We start from the raw sequence: 20,885 nt of genomic DNA, 5'->3' as shown, positions 1-20,885 counted from the left end.
TAGAGAAAGAGCTGAGGCAGAAAATGGTAGAGTAAAACAGAGATATGAGAAGACAAAAGCAAGAGAGAGCGAGAAAGCACAGGAAAGCAAAAAAGAGAGAGAGAGCGAGAAAATAGTCTTCGAGATTGAGAAAGTTTCTCTCTCACCGCCAGGATGTGCAGTAGCACTCCTCCACTCTTCCTTTCAGCGTTGGTGAAAAAGTCATTAGGGAACTCATGGATGGCTGCAAAACACGCACATACACAAACAAGTACACACACACACACACAAAAAAGTTAACTTTGCCATTCTTGAGCTTAGCAGAACTGTGTGCATTTATTAGTGCTGCAGCTTAAAGCCTCTACGGTGGAGGTGTTTGGAAGAAGCTGCTGTATTTAAAACTGCATAAGCTTATTTGTCATCAGTGTAAGGAAAACATAATGGGGAAACTGGTCATTTTAAAACCTAATCAGGATCAGACTCAGCACACAGCATTAATATTAGTAAATAGGCTCATCTACACATATAAATTAAAATTATGTATGATATTGAAGATGGCTGTTAAATCCATATGACGATGACGCTGTACATAACAGCTGCATACCTAGTCGATGAAGTAGAATTGTCAGTTATAATGACTAAACAGGATTTCTAAAAATACAGGAAAAAGAATTAAGACAGGTTAATCTTTATAAGCTTCAGGGTGAATTGATGAATATATGCCGATCAGCCAAAACATTAACACCACCTCCTTGTCTCTACACTCACTGTCCTACAGGAGCACTGTGAAGTTCTGTAATTATAGACTGTAGTCACTTTGTTAACCTCCTTTCACCCTGTTCTTCGATGGTCAGGACCCCACAGGACCTACACAGAGCAGGTGTTAATTGGGTGGTGGGTCATTCTCCGCACTTCTGTGACACTGACATGAAGGTGGCATGTTGGTGTGTGTTGCACTGGTTCGAGTAGATCAGACACAGCAGTGCTGCTGGACTGGACTGAGAATAGTCCACCAACCATAAATATTCAGCCAACAGCATCCCATGACCAGTGATGAAAAAAAAAAAAAACTGTGGATTTCAGAGCCATCACAGAACCTTCACTCATTTTACACACTGGCGTGGGAATATACTGAAAAACTCACATCACGATAACCAACATAAAATATACTGATATGCGTCATATTGTTCACCCTCGCATAGGAACACCATATCGATGTCCTTCAATGCAGCTCCATCTCTCTGCTCAGCCGTATGTGCTCCCAGCTGGGCCGCGGCCTGATCTTTCACACCACCCTGTACACACACATACACACACTGCACAGCATCTGGCTCCCCAGCACACTCACCATTACACACATGCACAGAAAGCCTGCTACAGAACAGGCAGCAATCTGCTTGTACTGTTCAGCATGGCTGGTTAATGCAGGCTCCTTTTAAAAGGTCAAGTAGAAGTTAAGTCCCCTGTGACATGAATACAGCCCTTTGTGATATGAATACAAAGCATGGCTGATACTGTTTAGTATGCAGTCAGATCCTGCCCAGGATGATGAAGTTTCTATTGTTCTGCCAGAGTCCTCACATACTGGAAACCACACAGCTGTATTTCCTCACTCATTTTAATCCACTGCATATTTTAAGAGAGTGAAAGTATCGAAATATGTATTAAGAATACAGAGATTGAGTATCTGCTGCATTTAGTCCAACTATAACACTTAACTCTGGTCAGCACAGTGATTTATCAGTCTACTCATGCTTTAGTAGAGCTCAGTAACACGGAGGTAAATTACTGATCAGCACAGTGACTTGTCAGTCTACTAGGCTTTAGTAATAGACATCCAGATAGGTTAAATGTCAGTTATAACTTAACACGATGAAAGCAATGTTTATTGTTGCCAATGCTTTTATTTGTCAAAACTCATGAGAGAGGTTGCATTTCATAAGCATGGATTTTAATAACAACTGGGCTTTTTCAAGCAGTGATTATGAAGCCACATGTATATGTCCTTTAAATCTTTGCTTTTTATGCTCAAATCATATTACTATACATAAACTATCTAATAGACTTTTGTGTATAGTTTGACACTGCTATTGTTCTTAGCTATGTGATTTAGATTAGTACACAAAGTCTATTAGTACTACAAAGTCTCCACATTGTTTGAGGTGACTGATTTAGGCATGCAGTTGGCACAGTGCTAATTCGTTGGGTATACGCTTAGTATAACCTTGTATTTCCAGTTCAAATCTAAAGAGACACACTTCAGAAGACACACGTCTGTAGTTGATCACACATCAACTACACATCTCTGACTGGATCTACTATTTAAGGAGGAGATTGCATCCATTTGTCTTTGCCAAACTGTCACTTTATAAGCGACTACACAAGTTGTTTGCTTGTGCTTTTTTAACGAAAGTCTAAACAGCATGTGAAAAAGACCATTAGTGCATTTACTTTACAGATAACGGAGTCAGCGGCAAAAGAAGTGATGATTTATTAATGAAGAGGAGTGATGGGAATTTAAAAAGAAGACAGGCTCCGGCTGCACACCGAACCACACTTCACCAAAATAGACATGACAGCATTTTAAGGTTTAAAGGAGAAGTGTCTGACTGTTTCTTCAAGCATGTGGACTGATGCCATCATTCACCTATTAACTAGCTTTGACTGATACCATAGTATTACTCCTGTTTTTGAAACTGATTGATCACCTGATAGGCAGCACCCACGTGTGCCACTTAGGAAGGGTAGTGTGCAGCCAATCAATGAGGAGTTTAAAGATTTAGTGACTGTTTTATAAGGTAATAAAAGCAATGTAGAGAAAGAGAGGGGAGGGGGGTGAAGAGCAAGAGATGGAGGGAAGAAGAGGGATGGAGAGGGTGGAAGGGAGACAGGGAGGTAAGGCGGGATGAGGGTGGTAGAGGGAGGTAGGTTGGGATGGAGAGGGTGAGCTGGAGAGTGCAATGGAGAGGGAGGTAGTAGGGTGGGATGGAAGGGAAGGGTGGGAGAGAGAGAGAGAGAGAGAGAGAGAGAGAGAGAGAGAGAGAGAGGATGGATGTAGGCAGAGAAAAGAAGAGCAGGGAAACAAAGGGAGAGGAAAGATGAAGGAAAATGAGGGAGATAGGAATGCAGAGAGTAAAAGAGAGAAGGGCCGGAATAGGGAAGGAACGGGTGAGAGGGAGAAGGGCAGACGAAAAGGATGGGAAAAAGGCAGAGAGAAGAAGAGAGAAAGGGGGACTGAGAAGGGAGTATGGGGGAGAAAGAGAGGGATAAGAAGAGGGAGTGGTGTAAAGAGAAACAGAAGGAGATTGAGAAAGGAAGAGCGAAGGAGGAGGGGAGGGGGAAAAGGAAGGAAGAGAAAGAGGGAGGAAGGGTGAAAGAAAGAAAAGCAAGAGAACAATGTTAAGGGAGGGAAAGAGGGATGTATGGGGAGAAGGGGAGAGGGAAGGATGCAGAAAGGTGAGGAGAAGGAGTGTGCGCAAGTAAACGAACTAATGCTTTCATGACAACTGGGAACTCTGAGTGTCCTACTTCCCACCTCTAAGAGTTTGTGCAACTCCAAAAAAATGGCCCCTAGGGGTAGAGCCGAAATGCCTGGTTCCTTGGTAAACAAACATTCACCAAGTCTATCTTGGCTGATCAACTTATCTTTGGGGTGTTTGGGGGGGGTGAGGGTGGGCTATCGCTTTAACAGGACAGTGGCCCGAATGCCTGCAAAACGTCTGCATGAGGTAAGAGTCTAAGAATAGCATCATACAGATTCATGCCTCAAGCAGGTCAAGGTGACTTCTGCACCGTTCCAGCCAACAGCATCATTACCCAGAGCTCATCATACATGCAGCCTGTGGTGTGTGTGAGAGAGATGCCACCTCTGGAGCTGAAGACACAGGGAACATGTTAGTCAGAGGAAACACTGCAGAAACACAGCAAGTGTTCAGGCATCAAAAGGGTTTCATTTCAAAATCAATGGAACAAGAGACAGTCAGGTGCCCATTCAAGCTGCTGGATTACATTTAAATGAATAAACATTGCAAAAAATGATGCAAATTCCGCTGAATTTCCACCAGCTCTCCACTTGGCACTGGCAGAAAGCCTTCAGAGAAATCTGGAGCAGGTTTACAGAAAAATATTTAATGTGAAGTAGATTCTCTGTGCTGTCGTGTTTCATTTTATGGCTGTGTTCTACATTGTAAGAGACTCCGAACGCACTGGCTTACATAGCTCCTCAGGAAATGACCATTAAATCAAAAAGGGGCTACTTCTCTCGGACAGAGACTGTGCATTGTGCAATTGACTTGATCAGTCATGGAACTTTGCTGTATCTGATGTGGAAAACAAAAACATGGACAGCATGGAGACCGAAGCCATTTGTGAGGGACAAATGGTTTTGACCAGAGGACTGGGTCAGATTCTCTCCCAAAGTGGTTTGTGGTCAACAATAGAGTACCTACAGAGAGTGGTCTGAGGATGGGCAATCAACCAGCTACAGAGAGGGAATGAGGGTAATCGAAGGTAATTGTGTTCGGACAGAGCCAACAGAAGGGCTGCTGAGGCACAAGTTAACAGGAACTTTTGTTAATGGGGATAGGACACAGTGCAGCGCCCCCTGCTGTCACCTACATTAAAAATGTGAACATCTGAATTGGACCTATAGAAGAAGGGGGGCCTGATCCCTTTTACATCACATGGACAGCAGGGTACATGTGTACTATTCCCCTGTTGGAGAAACAAGTCTGACACTTGCAGTTATTACGCCTTATAATGATTAGGACTTCTTGCTGGTGCATACTGGTGCCTTCAGGGGTCTTTTAAAGGAAGCGTTTTTAGCATGCAGGAAACTAACAGCATATTAGGCATCAGGGATAGATCATAATGTTTTAGCTCATTGTGTATGTTTTTTTTTTTTGGTAAATGTGTTCCTATGGTAATGGAAACTAATGCAACTAAGCAGTAACTACAGTTAATTCAGCTTTTGCCAGATCATTTTTGTGTATTATTTAGTGTTGTGTCATAACCACAAATGAATGGTCTCAGTCTTGTTCTGGGATTAAGGAAGACCCTGAAACTGTAGCAATGGCCACATGTCCACAAATTCCAGTTTTAAACTTGGAGTCCATTTTGCATTACTCGCTTCCAGAAGCATACACAAAACTTCCATCTCGCATCACTCTGGTGTACTGTAGCAATGAGCATACAGTTAATTGCCAGCTACTGGTTTGATTTGTCACGTTCACATGTTTTGACGAGTTTCATATACATGTTAACAGTAATAGTATTGAAACATTTAAGCAACTATTAACTCAATGTGGAATCTCACAGTTGCTGTCTGGTAAATCAGAAAAGCTAAATGAGCAAGTTCATTTGACTAGTTTACCAAGACTAGCAGGCTAGCAAGAGGTCAGTTTACCAATAGCTAAGCTATTTTTGCCTTGAGTTTCTGTAACCAAGATTTAATACTTAATATTTTATAATAATTTATTTAAAGACAATTAGAATGCTCATTTGTTTCTTGATTGAACTTTTGAGTGTTCAATTAAAGACTTAGGCATTTATATGTGTCATAGTTATTATTTGTATGGTTATGCCTTCATGTCTAAAAAAAAAAAAAAAAAAAAACATTAATGATGATCCTACAATACATTTCCATAAATTCCCCAAATGTCCATGAACAGTTTACATTTTGGAATATTCCCAAAGTTTCCAAAGGTAAAGTTCCCATGAAAAGTTATCGTTTATTTACTGGAAAAAAAAAAAGCCAGAATAATGGATAACTAAACGGTTGTGCAGAGGATTCTGATGCATAATACACAAACCACCACCACCAACATCAAATACATCATAGTTACTGTTTAATGATGCACGTAGCAGCCAGTTAATTACCAACTACTGGCTCAACTAGGGCTTTACAAGGTCACAATAACACCCCTATAAGTCTTACCAAGTATTCCCCATAAGCAAGTTTTATACAAATTTATATACCAACAAGGCTTTTTTAGTCTACATACATTTATGGGGCAGTGGCGCTCAGCGGTTAGAGCGCCGGGATATCGATAACAGGGTTGTGGGTTCGTTTCCTGGGCTCTGCAAGCTGCCACTGTTGGGCCCTTGAGCAAGGCCCTTTACCCTCTCTGCTCCCAGGGCGCTGGAGTTGGCTGCCCACCGCTCTGGGTGTGTGTGTACTCACTGCCCCTAACACATGTGTGTGTGAGTGTGTGTTCACTACCAGATGGGTTAAATGCGGAGGACACATTTTGCTGTACAGTGTACACTGTACAGTGACAAATACGTGCACCTTTACCTTTTTACCTTTACCTTTACAGAAACCTAGTTGCTTCCCCCTAAAAAAGCCAGTCATACTAGTTATGATACTTGAAATCAATATAAGGTGATTTCATATATTAAAAATCAGGGAATTTTTACAATGTATATTTTTTTAGTAGCAAACAAAAACCTGAATACGGAACATTCAGTGAATAAGTGTTGTTCAATACCAAAGTCAGTTGTCAGTGCCTAAATAGTCAGTCTTCAGGAAGCCATTATGCATGCTGTATGCATTAATACAGACAAACAGTGCCTGACTGACAAGCATGTTATTAACAGTAGCAGCCTGTTAAAGAAATACACAAATACAAACAGCAAGCTTTTAAAATCTCATTGCAGGGTATGATGCTCTAACTCAAACCATCTGCAACATCTTTTTCTCATAATCTAACCACAACTAACCAAACCAAAATCATTTATAATAAGACATGGACAACACATTGGCTAAGAGGCTTGTCTACATACTGCACACATCCGTGATATCAGTATTCTGAGATCAAATACTGTTATAACAGTTAGCAAACAATACTGTGAAGCTTGTATAGGCTACATATCCATCATCTAGTCAAGCTTTTACTATCTGATCAGACTGTGGAAAGCATCCATCATGTGAGCAGTCAGTGCCTTTACGCAGCGTGTGAAATATGAGGGGTATGTAGTGAGAGACTGGTGAATAAGAGCTTATGGTATTGTCCTCTCAGGACACTGAAGCTCAGCTGTGTTTGACTCACTGCTGACTAATGGCCTTCACACAGCAGGCTAGTGTGGAGTTTAGACATTCCAGCCTTACTCACCTCATCTCAACATTTAGTCAGACTCAACAGTTATCTTCAGACTCTGTGTCCCACATTACAGCAGCGTCATTTCACCTGGAACATCAGCAGCTGGTTTCAACAGGCTAGTTATAAGCCACTGAGATTACTACAATCAGGTTTACACATTGCCACACAAACTACAAAGTTACCAGAAATGTACACCCTCTTGATGCTGGAAGTGCTTAATACAGCTACGGAATCCAAATGAAGAGAACTTAGAGGACCAACACATGAGCTGACTAGAAAAGGCCATTCTACACAGCAAATTTCCCAGTGTTAAATTAACACGTATAGTGTTAAACACTCACAGTGTTAAATGAACACAATCAGTGTTGATGTGCCTCAAAGCAAAATGGGTTATACTGTATATAGTATTAAAAAGGGGTCATTTCATTTAGAGCCTTTTCTGATGCTACACAGAACCATTTTCAAGAGCATCTTTAAAAATAATAATAAATAAATAAAAAGTTTTTCCACCAATGCAAAAAAACCCTTTCAACAGGCAAATACCCATTTAGTCTTCAAAATGGTTATATACAGAACCACTGCATATAGTAAAGAACATAGTGTTGTTGTGCTTGTAGGGTTTAGATGATCTAGCAAAAAAAACACCACTAAAACACTGTGTGCTATGGTTTTAACTTCAGCTCTATTCAGTATATATCAGTACCAACCAAAACATACTTACAGACTGGTAATGACATTGTTTTTGTAGACATTTTTCACACTTGTAGGGAATAATGACCATACATTTGATTTAAAGTCAAATTTTAACTGGAATACTACAACTGTTAGCAGTAAGCATGATGCAAGCTGCTGGTATGGGCCACTGTTGCCTACTTTTTAGCCTAGCATGGAATCTGATTTTGGTCTAAAATATTTTTTAGGGCTACTAAATTGATCAATTAATTTCTGATGAGAATATTCTCATATGTAATGAAATTGGTAGATAATTGTTAAAATACAAGCATCTGGCAAATGTTTAGGCTGGCTGATCTTTTAGCTCCAGAAAAAAAAACAAGAGATCCTAAAATAAAGTTTCTCTATGGAAATAAATGGTATACTTCCCTGTAATGCTAACTGAGGTGGATTTTTATAAAGATTTATGTATCTGCAGATATGTACAATTCCTACATAATTTGCATCTCTATAATCTTATAAGACAAAGGTCAACTCGGTAGAAAATGCTCAGCATGCAGTGCGTTCACTTTAGAGTTAGGATAAGAGCCAGAAAATTGTTTTCATTGAGGACCTGTCATGTACCAACCGCTCTAGAAATCTAATTTCCAGTTTATCTAATGGACTCTATACTGATATGTAATATGGGGACACAGAAGACATGCCAACAATCTGTCTGGGTATCTCTGCATTTCAATTCAACCAACAAAAACATTCAATCTATGTCTAGAGTGAGATTTTACAGAAACCATTCACCTTGTAATGCTTTTGAGAATGTCTAACTCCGCAGGTAAGGTCAGTAAGGCTACACAAATACTGAAAGTACTGAAAAGCCAACCTTTTTTGAAAACTGCAAGCAATTCAATATAGTCATTCATAGTTTTGATTACGTTAATAACTTAGCATTTGACCTATACACTAACCTAACCTCACCCTATACACCATTTTTGGTTACAACAGAGTTTGAAATGTTCCTTTTGTTTAGTACAACACAAACTTCCTCAGTACTCATTTTATTTAGAATCAATAAGGAAACAATCATCAATCAATAAAATAAAAATGAAAACAAACCTGAAGCCAGCCCTGTTACTTAAGTTAAAACAGCACTTCTTGTTTACAGTGTATTGACCATTTGGACACATACTGTAAGTAATTCTGATCCTGAGCGGTGTAGCTCCTCAAGCATTGACTCTCATCAGGAGATATGGCCTATAGACATGTGTTACTCTCTCATGCTCTTTAGAACCCTCATTGTCAGATTATTATGTTAATAATAGAAATGGCATCAGTCCAATAACCCAGTATTGATCTCAGGCCAAGATCAGCAAAATTGAAGTTTGATCTGATCCTGTAAAAAATACTGGAAAACAAAAACACACTACAGAGCGCGCCAATTCCCTACACATGGTAACTTCAATAACCACATGATCGGGTTGAAGGACAGTGTAGACACGTGCGATGAAAATGAAGAGAATTGAATATCGCTGCATTTGGACACGTGTGACTCTGTGCTAAACCAGGGCAAGTTGCATTTTATTTGAAGCGTGGCAACAACAGATTTAGAAAGCTGAAGTTGGCTCCTGGATAAGAAAACGATTCTCCTTTCCAGTCAACTTCAAGTGTAATTACTGGATATACAGCACCCATATGAGTGTGACTAGGAAAGTTGTCCTGACCAACTCCTTAAAGTGATGTTTGTGTAGTTAAACTTCATTACAGTTGTAATATGAATATGACTGTGTGAGGAGTGAGAGACTCAAATAGTGACTCTAGAAAGAAAAAAAACCCTTGTTTTGTAGTTGGCAGCAAAAGCAGATTAAGATGGACTGTTTAAGCAATACTGTACGTTTCAGGAGTGAGTGGGGCAGTTGAGAGAGAAAGAGACAGACCAAGGAAACGAGCTGCAGGACCCAGTACAGTAGAGCCGAGCGCATTGGGTTGAGGACTGTAAAGTAAGAGAAGCTGCAGCACAAACTCATCATTAAATCCCAGTTCTAAATGAATTAGAATGCCCAGAGCTGGACTAGAAAGGTGCATCTCGGTCACCACAACCGATGTTCTAGACTACTTGCTCAGAGCCACAGAAATTCATTTTAAAATTCTAAATGAACGCCCCTCCACTCACCCCCAACCCCCGTGCAACAGTCCAATTTCAGGAGAAACAAACCTCGAGTGTCTCTCATTTAAAAGGCATTCTAAGCAGTGAAGATAAACGCCACAAACATCCATTTACCAATTTCACACAGGCTCAGTAGCGTAGTTGGCAGTGTGACAGTATGAGCGCACACTCTGGCCTCCCTCCAGATGAGCCCTGCATAAGCATTTCAAAACCCAATAACGTGCCCAATAATGTATTGAAAAACTAATAAATTCTGCAAAGCAGTTGTTGTTTTTTTTGGTACACCCCTCACTCCCCTCCCATCTTCCCTAGAGTCCCTCAACTGTCCATAAAGTAGAAAATAAGGCCTGATCAATTTAATTATGCATGGTTTTATTGGTATCAGTGAAAACATTAAAGATTAATGTTAAGACTAATGATCCATTACTGATTTTACACTACTGTATGCATTCTCTATGCAAATCCTTTACACATTAGAGTTTGCCCTGGGAAATTGATGGACATCATCAGTTTAATACCAGGAAAAGTAAATCTGTTGCGTTCACTGCTCACACAGCAGACGGCCAGATAAACTGCATTCATCGCTCCATTCTCCTCCTGCCCCAAAGCATAATGCAGCATAATTAATCTGTAATCTGTTAATCTTGCAAATGTATGCGGGCCATTACTTAACGGAGCAAAATATAGAATGGCATCTGTTACAAACACACATGGGAGTAAGACAGGCTGTTTCTAACAGCAATGTCAGATCACATTTGTATCAAAAGTTTGGCTTTGTATTTCAACATTACTTCTTAACATTTTCCTCACCATTTTCAACTTCAGGATTTTACTGATACAATAATGCCCATTTCTGGAAAATGCATACTTATTTATTAATGGCATATTGTCTAAAATATTTGATAAAAAAGGTTTATTTTTATAAAATACATTTAAATTTTATGTTCCCCCAAAAAAGATACTATGCTTTAAAATCTGAATTTAATTTTTTCATTTCATTTGGATTATTAATTCATTATTAATGACAATTAGTAACGATTAAGACAAAAAGTCAAAATACAGAGATGTTCTTTATCTCTAATTAGTGGAAATTTGAGAAAACTTTATTGAGTCATACAAGGTGTTTAAAGGTGTACAGTCCATGGAGCATGCTGCTGAGACTCACATACACTCACACACTGACCTTTAACCCCTCCACATGGACATTAGATATCACGTTTTCGGCTCGCTACAATCTGGACAGAGCAACTACTTCACAGTTTGAGCACAGAGTTAGGCTGTATGACATGTTTGGTCACATTCAAGGTAGACCGCTCGATCCTCTAAACTATACGAAGTCCTACTTTGGATGTCTCGGCCCAGGTCAACCTGACATTAGTTTAGGTAGAAATACAGAAAATAAAATAAATTAGGCATTATATTTATGTTCGTAATTAATTAAAGTGTAACAAAACATCCTCATCCCAACCAGCTGATCTATGCCTCCCACAGTAAACTGAATGGCCACATCTGGGCCTATTTATAGAGACATAAATATATATATTACACAAAAATAAGAAATTGGTACAGTGCAAGTTGTGTCTTCTGTCTTCTTTCTGTAGGTAAACTGGAAGTGTGTTAGATCACACTTAACTTGTAAGTCACACATACATGAGCTTCAAAAAAGGTTTAGGGCATGAGAACACATGAAAGCAGCAGCAAACACATTAGGGTCTAGTTTTTCCTCTACAGAGTCGCTCTTTCTATAGTGTTTCTCCAGAGAGGCGAAAGTCCAACTTCATTTTCAGCAGCCGCCATTAAAGTAACGTCTGCTGCACGGTAACAAGAGCTTCACGATGCTTTTCTTCAGCTCTACTGTGTTCGCTAGAAATTACGAGTGGTTTATGGGGGTTATAGTACCCTCAGTAAGGGTGTTACAGTATGTGTATTTACACCAGAGCGCACAGCCTCAAGTTAAACATTGCCTACAACCAGAACAAGTTACTGGACAGCAGATATCTATATGGACTACTGCAAGGAGGCGGCTGTGGCATCAACTCATCTCAGACAACAACCAACGACATGCAAATATCTAGCTTAATAAATATCTAAATACAGATATTGAGTTGGTGAGCATGACTCCAGGCTAGGCTAAGAAAGGCCAAAAACTACCGACCTGGTTCCATAGCAGCTTACCAGATACCTCCGCCTCATGCTACAGGGGCCAACAGTGCAATGCACGGACCACATAGTAGCATTGCACTATAACAAAAAGCTTAATGCTAAACTAGCGCTAACTGTTCGAAACTGCTTAAAGCATGAGACTCAGTCCTCAAATCTGGAAACAGGAAGGAACTGAAAACTGCCAGACACAACCTAATGACTGGCATTAGAACTGCAAAATAAAAGCACAGCACAGACACTGCAGCTTATTTCAACTCGGACCCCAGACTTGTGTGGTAAGGCATCCAAGCAATTACTGATAAGAGCAAAGTCAGCAACTCAAGCAACCGTGGGTGCCAGCCGCGCTGCTGAACTGAACACTATCTATGCATGCTTTGAGACCACTGCTGAGGATCAGCTGACCACCACTACCCTGCTCCCCTTTACAGAGGAACCAGCTTCCGTGATTACAGAAGAGTTAGGGAAAATCTGATGAGGGGCTCAACCAGGATGGGTCCTAAAAAAAGTATATGCCAAAGTGCTGGCTGCCACCCTAACAGATCTCTTTAACCTCTCCCTGGAACAGACTACCAACAGCAACTGCTTTAAAGCCACAATCAATCATCAAATCCTCCTTCTCCTCCTCCTCCTCCCAGTCCCAACTACAAAGCCACATGCCTAAACAACTACCATCCTTTCACTCTCATACTCAGTGATTAAATGCTTCAAGAGACTGATCTTTTCTTATGTTAACTGCAGCCTTCCTAGCATCCTGGACCCCCTTCAGTTTGCCTATTGAAGATCTACATGGCAATTTAAATGGATCAAAACAACTAATAACGAGTGCTTTCTCCAAATTCACCACAAAATTTGAGAGACCACTGCAGTCTCAGAATTAGTCAACGCCTTCATGATCAGCATCCTTAGTAGAGAACACTATTGCTGTTATGACCTGCTGTGATGCAAGCCAGACACCGTGATCCTGATCATCTTTTTTTATCGTCGGTGGTCTCCACTTCACTAATATTTTTGGGTTTGCATCTCTGCCACCACCTTCTTCAAATCCCACCAAACATTTTCTATGGGGTTCAAGTCTATGAGGCAGGCTTGAGATCATGGTCCTGTTGGAAGATCCAATGACGCCCAAGCTTCAGCTTCCTCAACAGAAGGCATGACGTTTTCTCCTAGGATTTCCTAATACTTGATTTCTACACACTGACCTCCACAAGCTCATGGGACTAAATCCACATTGAACTTTGTACTCTCTACTACTAATCATGTTGGAAGTTGCCAATCAAAGATTGGCTAAAACGTGACCATGAACAAATGCGCATGGTCACCAACAATACTCAAATAGCCTGTGGGATTCAAACAATGATTGCTTGGTGTCAACAGGTCCAAAGTGTGCCAAGAAAACATTTCCCGCAATAACACCACCTCCATCATCCTGGACTGTTGACTCAAAACAAGTTGGACAATAAATTCATGCTGTGGGCACCTACCATCTGTGCGCCTAATTAGAAAACAACACTCATCACACCAGGCTATGTTTTTTTCAACACAGTCTTCAACTGTTCAGTTTTGGTGAGCCAGTGTCCACTGCAGCTTCAGCTTACTGGTCTTGGCTGACAGAGGTGGAACCAGACATGGTATTCTATTATTGCAGTCTATTTTCCCCATGCTGATGGCTAATGTGTTCATTTTGCATGAAGATGCATAGCACTGCTCACATACATTTGGCTGATTGGCTAACTGCATGATTGAGAGGGTGTACATGTGTTCTTAAAAAAGAAGGAAAGAAATAAAGGAATTGGTAAAAAAGAAAAAGAAAGTCTGCCATGTAAACAAATGAAACAATTAAGGGAAAAAGGAGGAGTGAGAAGTTACAAAAAAGTAAAAAAGTAGCTACATTTCCAAACAAATAAAAAAAGAAAATTAAATCAATAGGTTTTTCTGAGAGAAAAATAATGTTCTGAAACATTAGCGTAAAAATAAAACAGCAAACAAGACAGCAGCTATAAAACACCTCAGCTACACCATTACCATAATTACACCTTACAAAAAGAGGAGAACCACTGCTGCTGTAAAACACCATCACTGACCATGACCTTTACTGCAGACTCTTCTGACGCATACATTGAAATACAGTACAATTTCAACTAAACAGCAAATAGACACATCTAAAATAATATAGCCTAATAAATCAATCAGCAGAGCGTGTATTCCAAACAGGAACATGACCTTGTGACCTTTACATATTTCATGTAGATCTCTGCTCTGTGGCTCATTAGTGGGTGTAAAACTGTCCTAAGGGGTCGCAGGAGTTGGTCAACACACACACACACACACACACACACACACACACACACACACACACACACACACACACACTCCTCTACAGTGGGATGAATCAGACAGAGACAGAGAGACAGAGAGAGAGAGAGGGAGAGAGGGAGAGAGAGGGGTGTGAGAATAGAGAAGTCCTCACAGGCAAATGTGTCCACTCAGCAGCCGTGTCCCAAGCAATTATGCATAGTCACACAAGATGAGGCTTCATTTGAAATCCAAGGTGGCATGATGGAGAAAAGACCAGCACTGTCCTTATAAGAGATTAAGTAGGACTTACAATACAAGTTAGCTGAGAGCATGACACCCCTCTCTACCTCCACCCCCCCAAAAAGGCTTTCAAAAGGCAATATACTTTTCCATTTTCTTTTCAAGGTATGTCCAAGTGTTTCTAAGTCAACACCTCTCAAACTTTGTCAAGCCGTTAGTAAATCAGCACTTAATTCCTCCCTAATCACTCACTTAATGTCCCTGAATATTTTATTTATTGCAAATGAAAAGGGAGAATCCTGAATCGTGAAATCAGTATCTTGAATAAAATCATGGGCTAAATTTATGGTTATGTCCCTACACTATCCATAAGTCCCTCCATCCAATCCATTTATCCATCCATTTATTCATCACTTGATTCATCACATCACATTGACATCACTGACTCGTCACAAAGTTTGATTCTTAGGTGCATCTAGATGAGGACGTGGGCAATTCTGAAGTGATTCACAAATGTCATTATGTATTATAATATATTTTCTAAATGTGAATTGATAACGTACTGCAGACAGCATGCAAAAAGCAGAACTGGGAAGAGTGGAAGTGCAGCGCCCAGACAGTCTGTGGCATGCACATATCAGAGACACACGATGGATGATTGAGAAATCTGACTGAGCTTGGTCGCTCTGCCTTTTCCGAAGCAATCCTCACACTCTACAACTAGACCAAAATCAGTAATGAAATCAGAGGAGAAAACGGGTAGGATAGCTGAAAAAAAGATGCGTGGAAATTCATTGCCACAGAATCATAAGTCACTATAACTTCACATTTTATCACAAATGAGTGTGAGCTAGCATCCCATGTGCAGAGGAACAACAGATCACTGAGAAAGGTTAAGTTACTCATGATGCTCCTACACTGTCGATGCTGCTGAACTGGGCAATTTCCTACATGTCACATGCAACACATTGAGCCAGCGTTCAAGTTGCCCACTGTTTCAAGGTTACTAGAAAGGATAAGACTCATTACTACATTTTTCTACCACAGCCCCACTGCAAAACCTTCTAATTCTAACCTGCCACATCTTGCTTCGGTTTGTTTTATTGATCAAATATATTGGAAGTAAATTCATTATAAATGATTACAAAATCATTTTATTACCACAATATCCCGCTAAATCAATCAAATTGTGAGCTGCCTAAATATTCCCTCTATTATCTATCAATCCATCCATATTTCCATTCTTCCGTTCATCTTTCCATCCATTTATTCACCCATCTCTGTTCAGTCATCCATCCGTTGATTCGTTCATTCATTCATGTATGTATTCATCTGATCATTTATATTTATTTATCCATTATTTATATTTTGATACACCTCATTTATCCATCCAATTATTTAATGTATCCACCTCCATTTATCCATCCATGTAGCCTTTCTATCTATTCATGATTCCATCCATCTATCCATTTCAATGCATGCATCTCTCTAACCCTTGCAAAGGGTGGTTTTGCAATAACAAGTAATAAACTATACACTCTGTACAGCCCCCTTCAAATTCACTGTTAAAATCTGACAAATTATTGGCTTAAATACAAGAAAATGTTTTCCAGCTGGTCCAGCTATTACGCATGCACTTATCTACACAACGCCAGTTTTGATCAACTTCTTTATGGCAGTTTCCATGGTTACTGCGCTGATAACATCTCTGCTATACAGACTTTGGTAACGATCAAAAAACATGTTTTGACTGTTGCAAAGGCCGCAGCCCTAAACTAGCATTTGTGTAAATGTAACAATGTGCCCCCCCCAATCTCTGCATTATAAGGCAGGTCTCTAATGTTTTGCATTACAGGCTTTTCCATTCACACTCATACCAGTGCACTGCCCCCTCCTCTGATAACGTCTCTGATGGAGGGAAGGAGGGAGAGAGAAAAGGTGTGAGGATGTGCAGAGTTTAATATGAGGGTCCCTGAGAGCTAAGTGTGTGTGCACGCAGTGTGAGGCAGCCTCAGTGCAAGGTCAGCTTCCATAATGCACAGCAACTTTAATCCCCACAAATCCCTTTTAAAAAGCTTCCTTCTGCTGTTTACACAGAGTTGACAAACCTGACATTCATCGTCCACCATTACTGCACCCGGCGCCCACCCGCAAACATCTGGCCCACTCACACACCAGTTACAGTCACTCGCAGGGCTGCAGCTACGGTTCATTGCAAACAGACCGAAACCTCTGCTTCTTATTTTTCCCCCCACTTTTTGGCGTAAATTAAATTTAACAGCACTTAAACTTTCATGATGAACTTGCCCAATTTGCTTGTTTCCTTAATGTTTGTACTTTTCTTGTTTTGGAAATACAAGGCTTTGTTCAGACATTGACTAATTGCTTCCATAATCAATTAATCTACCCAGCCCGTTTGAGTAATCAAACCATTAGCCTTTTCCGTTTTCTCTCACTTTGCTGTCCACAGCCCAGTCACTGCAGACCTCAGAGCTCATCAGTAATTTTGTGGTCGGCAACATGCCAAGGTTATAAACTGGGGGTCTAAGGGGTTGATCTCAATGGGGGAAAATGAATGGTGTTTTAGAAAGTTATTGATCTAATGCTCTGTAGGGAGAAATATCCCAAACATCCACTGCAGACAGTAAGCCACCACCCAAATAATATCTAGTGAAACACAGAAATGAAAAAATCCATACCTTGTGCTTTCACTCACTGGCCACTTTATTAGAAACATCCATCTTGTTCTCCCACTTACTGAGCACTTTATGAGCCCCAATACAGGTGTTCAGTTACAGGCGTAGCTCGTCAGTTGCTGCACAGTACATCAGCCCCCCTTACCTCATTCTCAATTGACCTCATTTCTAACCACAGGAGCGCTGTGCTGCCTGCTGATAATTTCCACTCTTAGCACAGCAGTAACAATGGCATGGCAGTGTTCATGGCAGTATGTGTGGTACCAGGGCCTGCCCAAGCCTTTATGGGGCCCTAAGCAGATTTTCATACCACCACCTCAGCACCAGATGCTTCATCATTTCATAGGGAGAGAGATCTAGGCAATACGCCGAAGCGCCCGGGCCTTTATCGACCACCCAAGCGCTTCATATTTGCATTTGCCCAACCGTGGCAGCCAACCACAGGAATTGATTAACCTAGTATTAGTGTGCCAACTATGAAAATAAATGGATATGAAACTCACTTTTACCTGTGTAATACAATTTTGTTCTTATTCAATGCTAATTTTTTAAATATATTTTTAATCATGATATTTTAGGGCTCTTAGGGCCCCAACGCCACCAGGGGTACCCAAGCGGCCATGTAATTCGAGTATGCCTTGGGCTGGCCCTGTGTGGTAATGGTATAAATAAGGCATAGCTGTGTTTCTTCTTCATCAGTGTCACTGCTATGTTAAGAGTGGTTTCACCAATTAAAAATCTCCAGCCAAGAAACTGACCAACGATGAAGGGCTAGAGGATGACTAACAGAAACTGTCCATCAACAGATGAGCTCCAGTCTCTAACTGGGGTTTCTGATCAAGTGCACAGCGGAAGTGTGTTGTATGATAATACTGGAATAAGCTGCCTTATGTGCACTTAAGCGGAGCTGGTGGAGACTTTGTGCTGACGTGACAGTTTTAGTTAGGCTTAGCCACATCAACCTCCTGCTCACACACAGTCTTGCTCTCGGATTTTGTCTGTCTTACACAGAACTGTAGAGGAGCCTAATCTGGTCCTCAAGTCCCTCAATTAAAAATCTGACAAGTGTACTTGCGGCCCAACAATAGAGCCCCTCCTAGTCCACTCCGCTTCTCTCAGCACAGGAAGTGAAGTGCGTTCGACTCTGATCTTCTCTTTTTGGATCCTTTTGGTGTAGATGTGAACTACAGTACAGCAGTTCAGGACACAGAAAAGGAAGTGCAGTAACCAACATATATATATGATATGCATGTTGGTACAAATACCACAGGTTTGGTTGCTGACCCATCTGTGAACTCCAGACACTGTATGGATGTTTTCAGTTCCACCACAAAGGACTGATTAGATAAACTAAGCACCGAATGAGAACTGACAATACTAGGCACAAATCTACCGTTCACTTGTATTTATTCTAATGTTAGTGCTTTAAAACTAACTACCCAGATAAACAACTGCATACATAAACTCAACTAGTGCCTACTCAACTCTGGCCTTCCGCACACATAAGCACAAAGATGAACATCCTCTTCCTTCATCAGATTACTGCGATGCAGTATTTTAGCCCTGGTGTAATAGCGATCCCTGGGGATTAGCACTGCATACAAATTAGTACAGCCCCACTAAAACCTTTGCCTTATTGTTGAAACGGTCATCCCTAATAGTGCATAAGCATATCAATTATATAGCTAAAGTCTGAACATTCAGTATCCCCTCTGTGCCCCCCTGGGCCAAAAAAAAAGCCCCTCCTGGGCCTCTGCAGAATGTTGCGTCTCTGCCAAAAAGTCAGCAACAACAGGAAGTCAATTGCTAAAAAAAAATATTATAAATAGCTCTTATGAGGTCCATCTTCCCAGCACTTTACAGAGTATATTCAGACTCGTAACTAGCCAGAGGTATATAAGAAATTAGGGGAAATGAAATACAAGGCCTGGAAAAGAAGGCTTAGAAGACTGGAAGTCTTTTGGCCAGCCTGATCAGTGAGAATGACGCGGCTAAAAGCACACAGACATGCTGAAACCCTGAGTATTTATGTTATTTGAAGATGGCCAATGCCTTCAGCCTTAGTGCAGTCCCAATGACCTCACCAGTTGGCAATATTCCTGTTCCTGGACCCAACACATTGCATCGGGTCACAGGGCTCAATGCTATATCGTTTCTTAATTGTAATGATCATTGTTTTTTCCTATATTGCCACAGCAAAAGGATACAACACTGTATACTCTGAGAATCCAGACCAAATCAGTGTTTTACTGTAGTGATGGCCAATTCCACTCTAGTCTTTAGACTGCCACTAATACATCACTGGACTGAACTGCTTCTATTTGCTGAGGGTGTAGTTGATCTTCAGTGAGTTTCAGTTCAAGTTCAGTGGTCAACTTCACGGGCCTGGACAACAATCTTTTTTAGCTTAAATAAAGCATCAGTTTGGCTAGCCCTGGTGTTGTCTTAAAGGTAAAAAATGACCTGCCGCTCTGGTTTACAGCAGAAGAAACCATCAGGGTACATGGATTGCTCTGGCTCATTTTGACCCTTAGGACAAGGGGATTATACAGAAGGGCTAGCCCAAACATGCAATGTCTAACCAACATAGAACATATGGAAAGCATTTGTCTGGTCAGACATACCTTCATGTGATGGCCAGAGAGAGCAGTCTGCAAACGACAACATGGGTTTTCATGTAGTACTTTAATGTACAAGTGGTATCACCTTAGTGCGAATGACTGCTTCATGACGCAACTTCTGTTAAAAGCATGGGGTTCTTTCCGCACCCCCCACGCCTTATTTTAAACCCGAAAAATGACCAAATACAACCAGGGATGCGCTGATCCAATACTAGGATTGGCAATCGGTCCCGATACTAACAAAAAATAGCTGGAATGGGCATCGGATAATTAGCCTGATTTAAGGGTCCGATCTATTTTTACGGAACCCGATTCTAGCACCGCCGCTATTCTAGGCTTCATAACTCAGGATCAGAGTAACTTACAGTGGTGATACACATCTAGCATATTGCAAGTGTGGTGCCCTCGACTGGTCATCAACTATCAGCGAGTAATCTAACGAGTCTTCCATATAAGGAGAACAGAGAAGAAAGGAGCTGCTAGCTCCTCTTTAGTCTCTCAAACTTTGAATTTCAAAATAAAAGTGAAGCCCAGACACAAAACACTGTGCCGAGGTCTAGCACAGTTATTATATTTACATTTTGGTGACCAATAAATACAAATTGGGTTCATTGGTGTTCATTTGTTATAGTTTGTTTTACAACAGTAGTAAAGTAATGTTTAAGTCAATCCTGATGAGATATAAAATTCATTCACTCAGCAATGGTATCGGATCGGTATCGGCCAGTTCATGTATCGGAACAGAAAACAATGGATCGGTGCATGCCTAAATATGACGTTGAGGTTGCTCTCAGGGTGACCAAGTGAACGCCGCACAGTTTTAAATCATTTAATAGATGTTAAACTGCCAGCCTGACTATTACAAACGTTAAACTGCTCTAAATCAGGAGGCGGAAGCTGGTTAGCCTTTGCTTTGTTAGCAGCCTAAACAAATTCAAGTCTGGCTGACTGAAGGCACACT

The 20,885-nt window shown here is 40.8% G+C and overlaps 1 protein-coding gene across 1 annotated transcript in view; it reads right to left on the bottom strand.

Annotated features, from left to right (window-relative positions):
- Positions 1-20,885, bottom strand: part of slc24a4b (solute carrier family 24 member 4b) — a 64,004-nt gene that overhangs the window by 22,791 nt on the left and 20,328 nt on the right. The window contains exon 3 of the mRNA XM_072687164.1: positions 147-223. Coding sequence (XP_072543265.1) covers positions 147-223 — 77 coding nt within the window. The remainder of the gene's footprint in view (positions 1-146; positions 224-20,885) is intronic.

The sequence above is a fragment of the Salminus brasiliensis genome, chromosome 1 (assembly GCF_030463535.1).
Source record: "Salminus brasiliensis chromosome 1, fSalBra1.hap2, whole genome shotgun sequence".
NCBI classification, from domain to species: domain Eukaryota; kingdom Metazoa; phylum Chordata; class Actinopteri; order Characiformes; family Bryconidae; genus Salminus; species Salminus brasiliensis.
The sequence above is the reverse complement of the archived record's forward strand: the minus strand, read 5'-3'. Positions and strand labels throughout refer to the sequence as shown.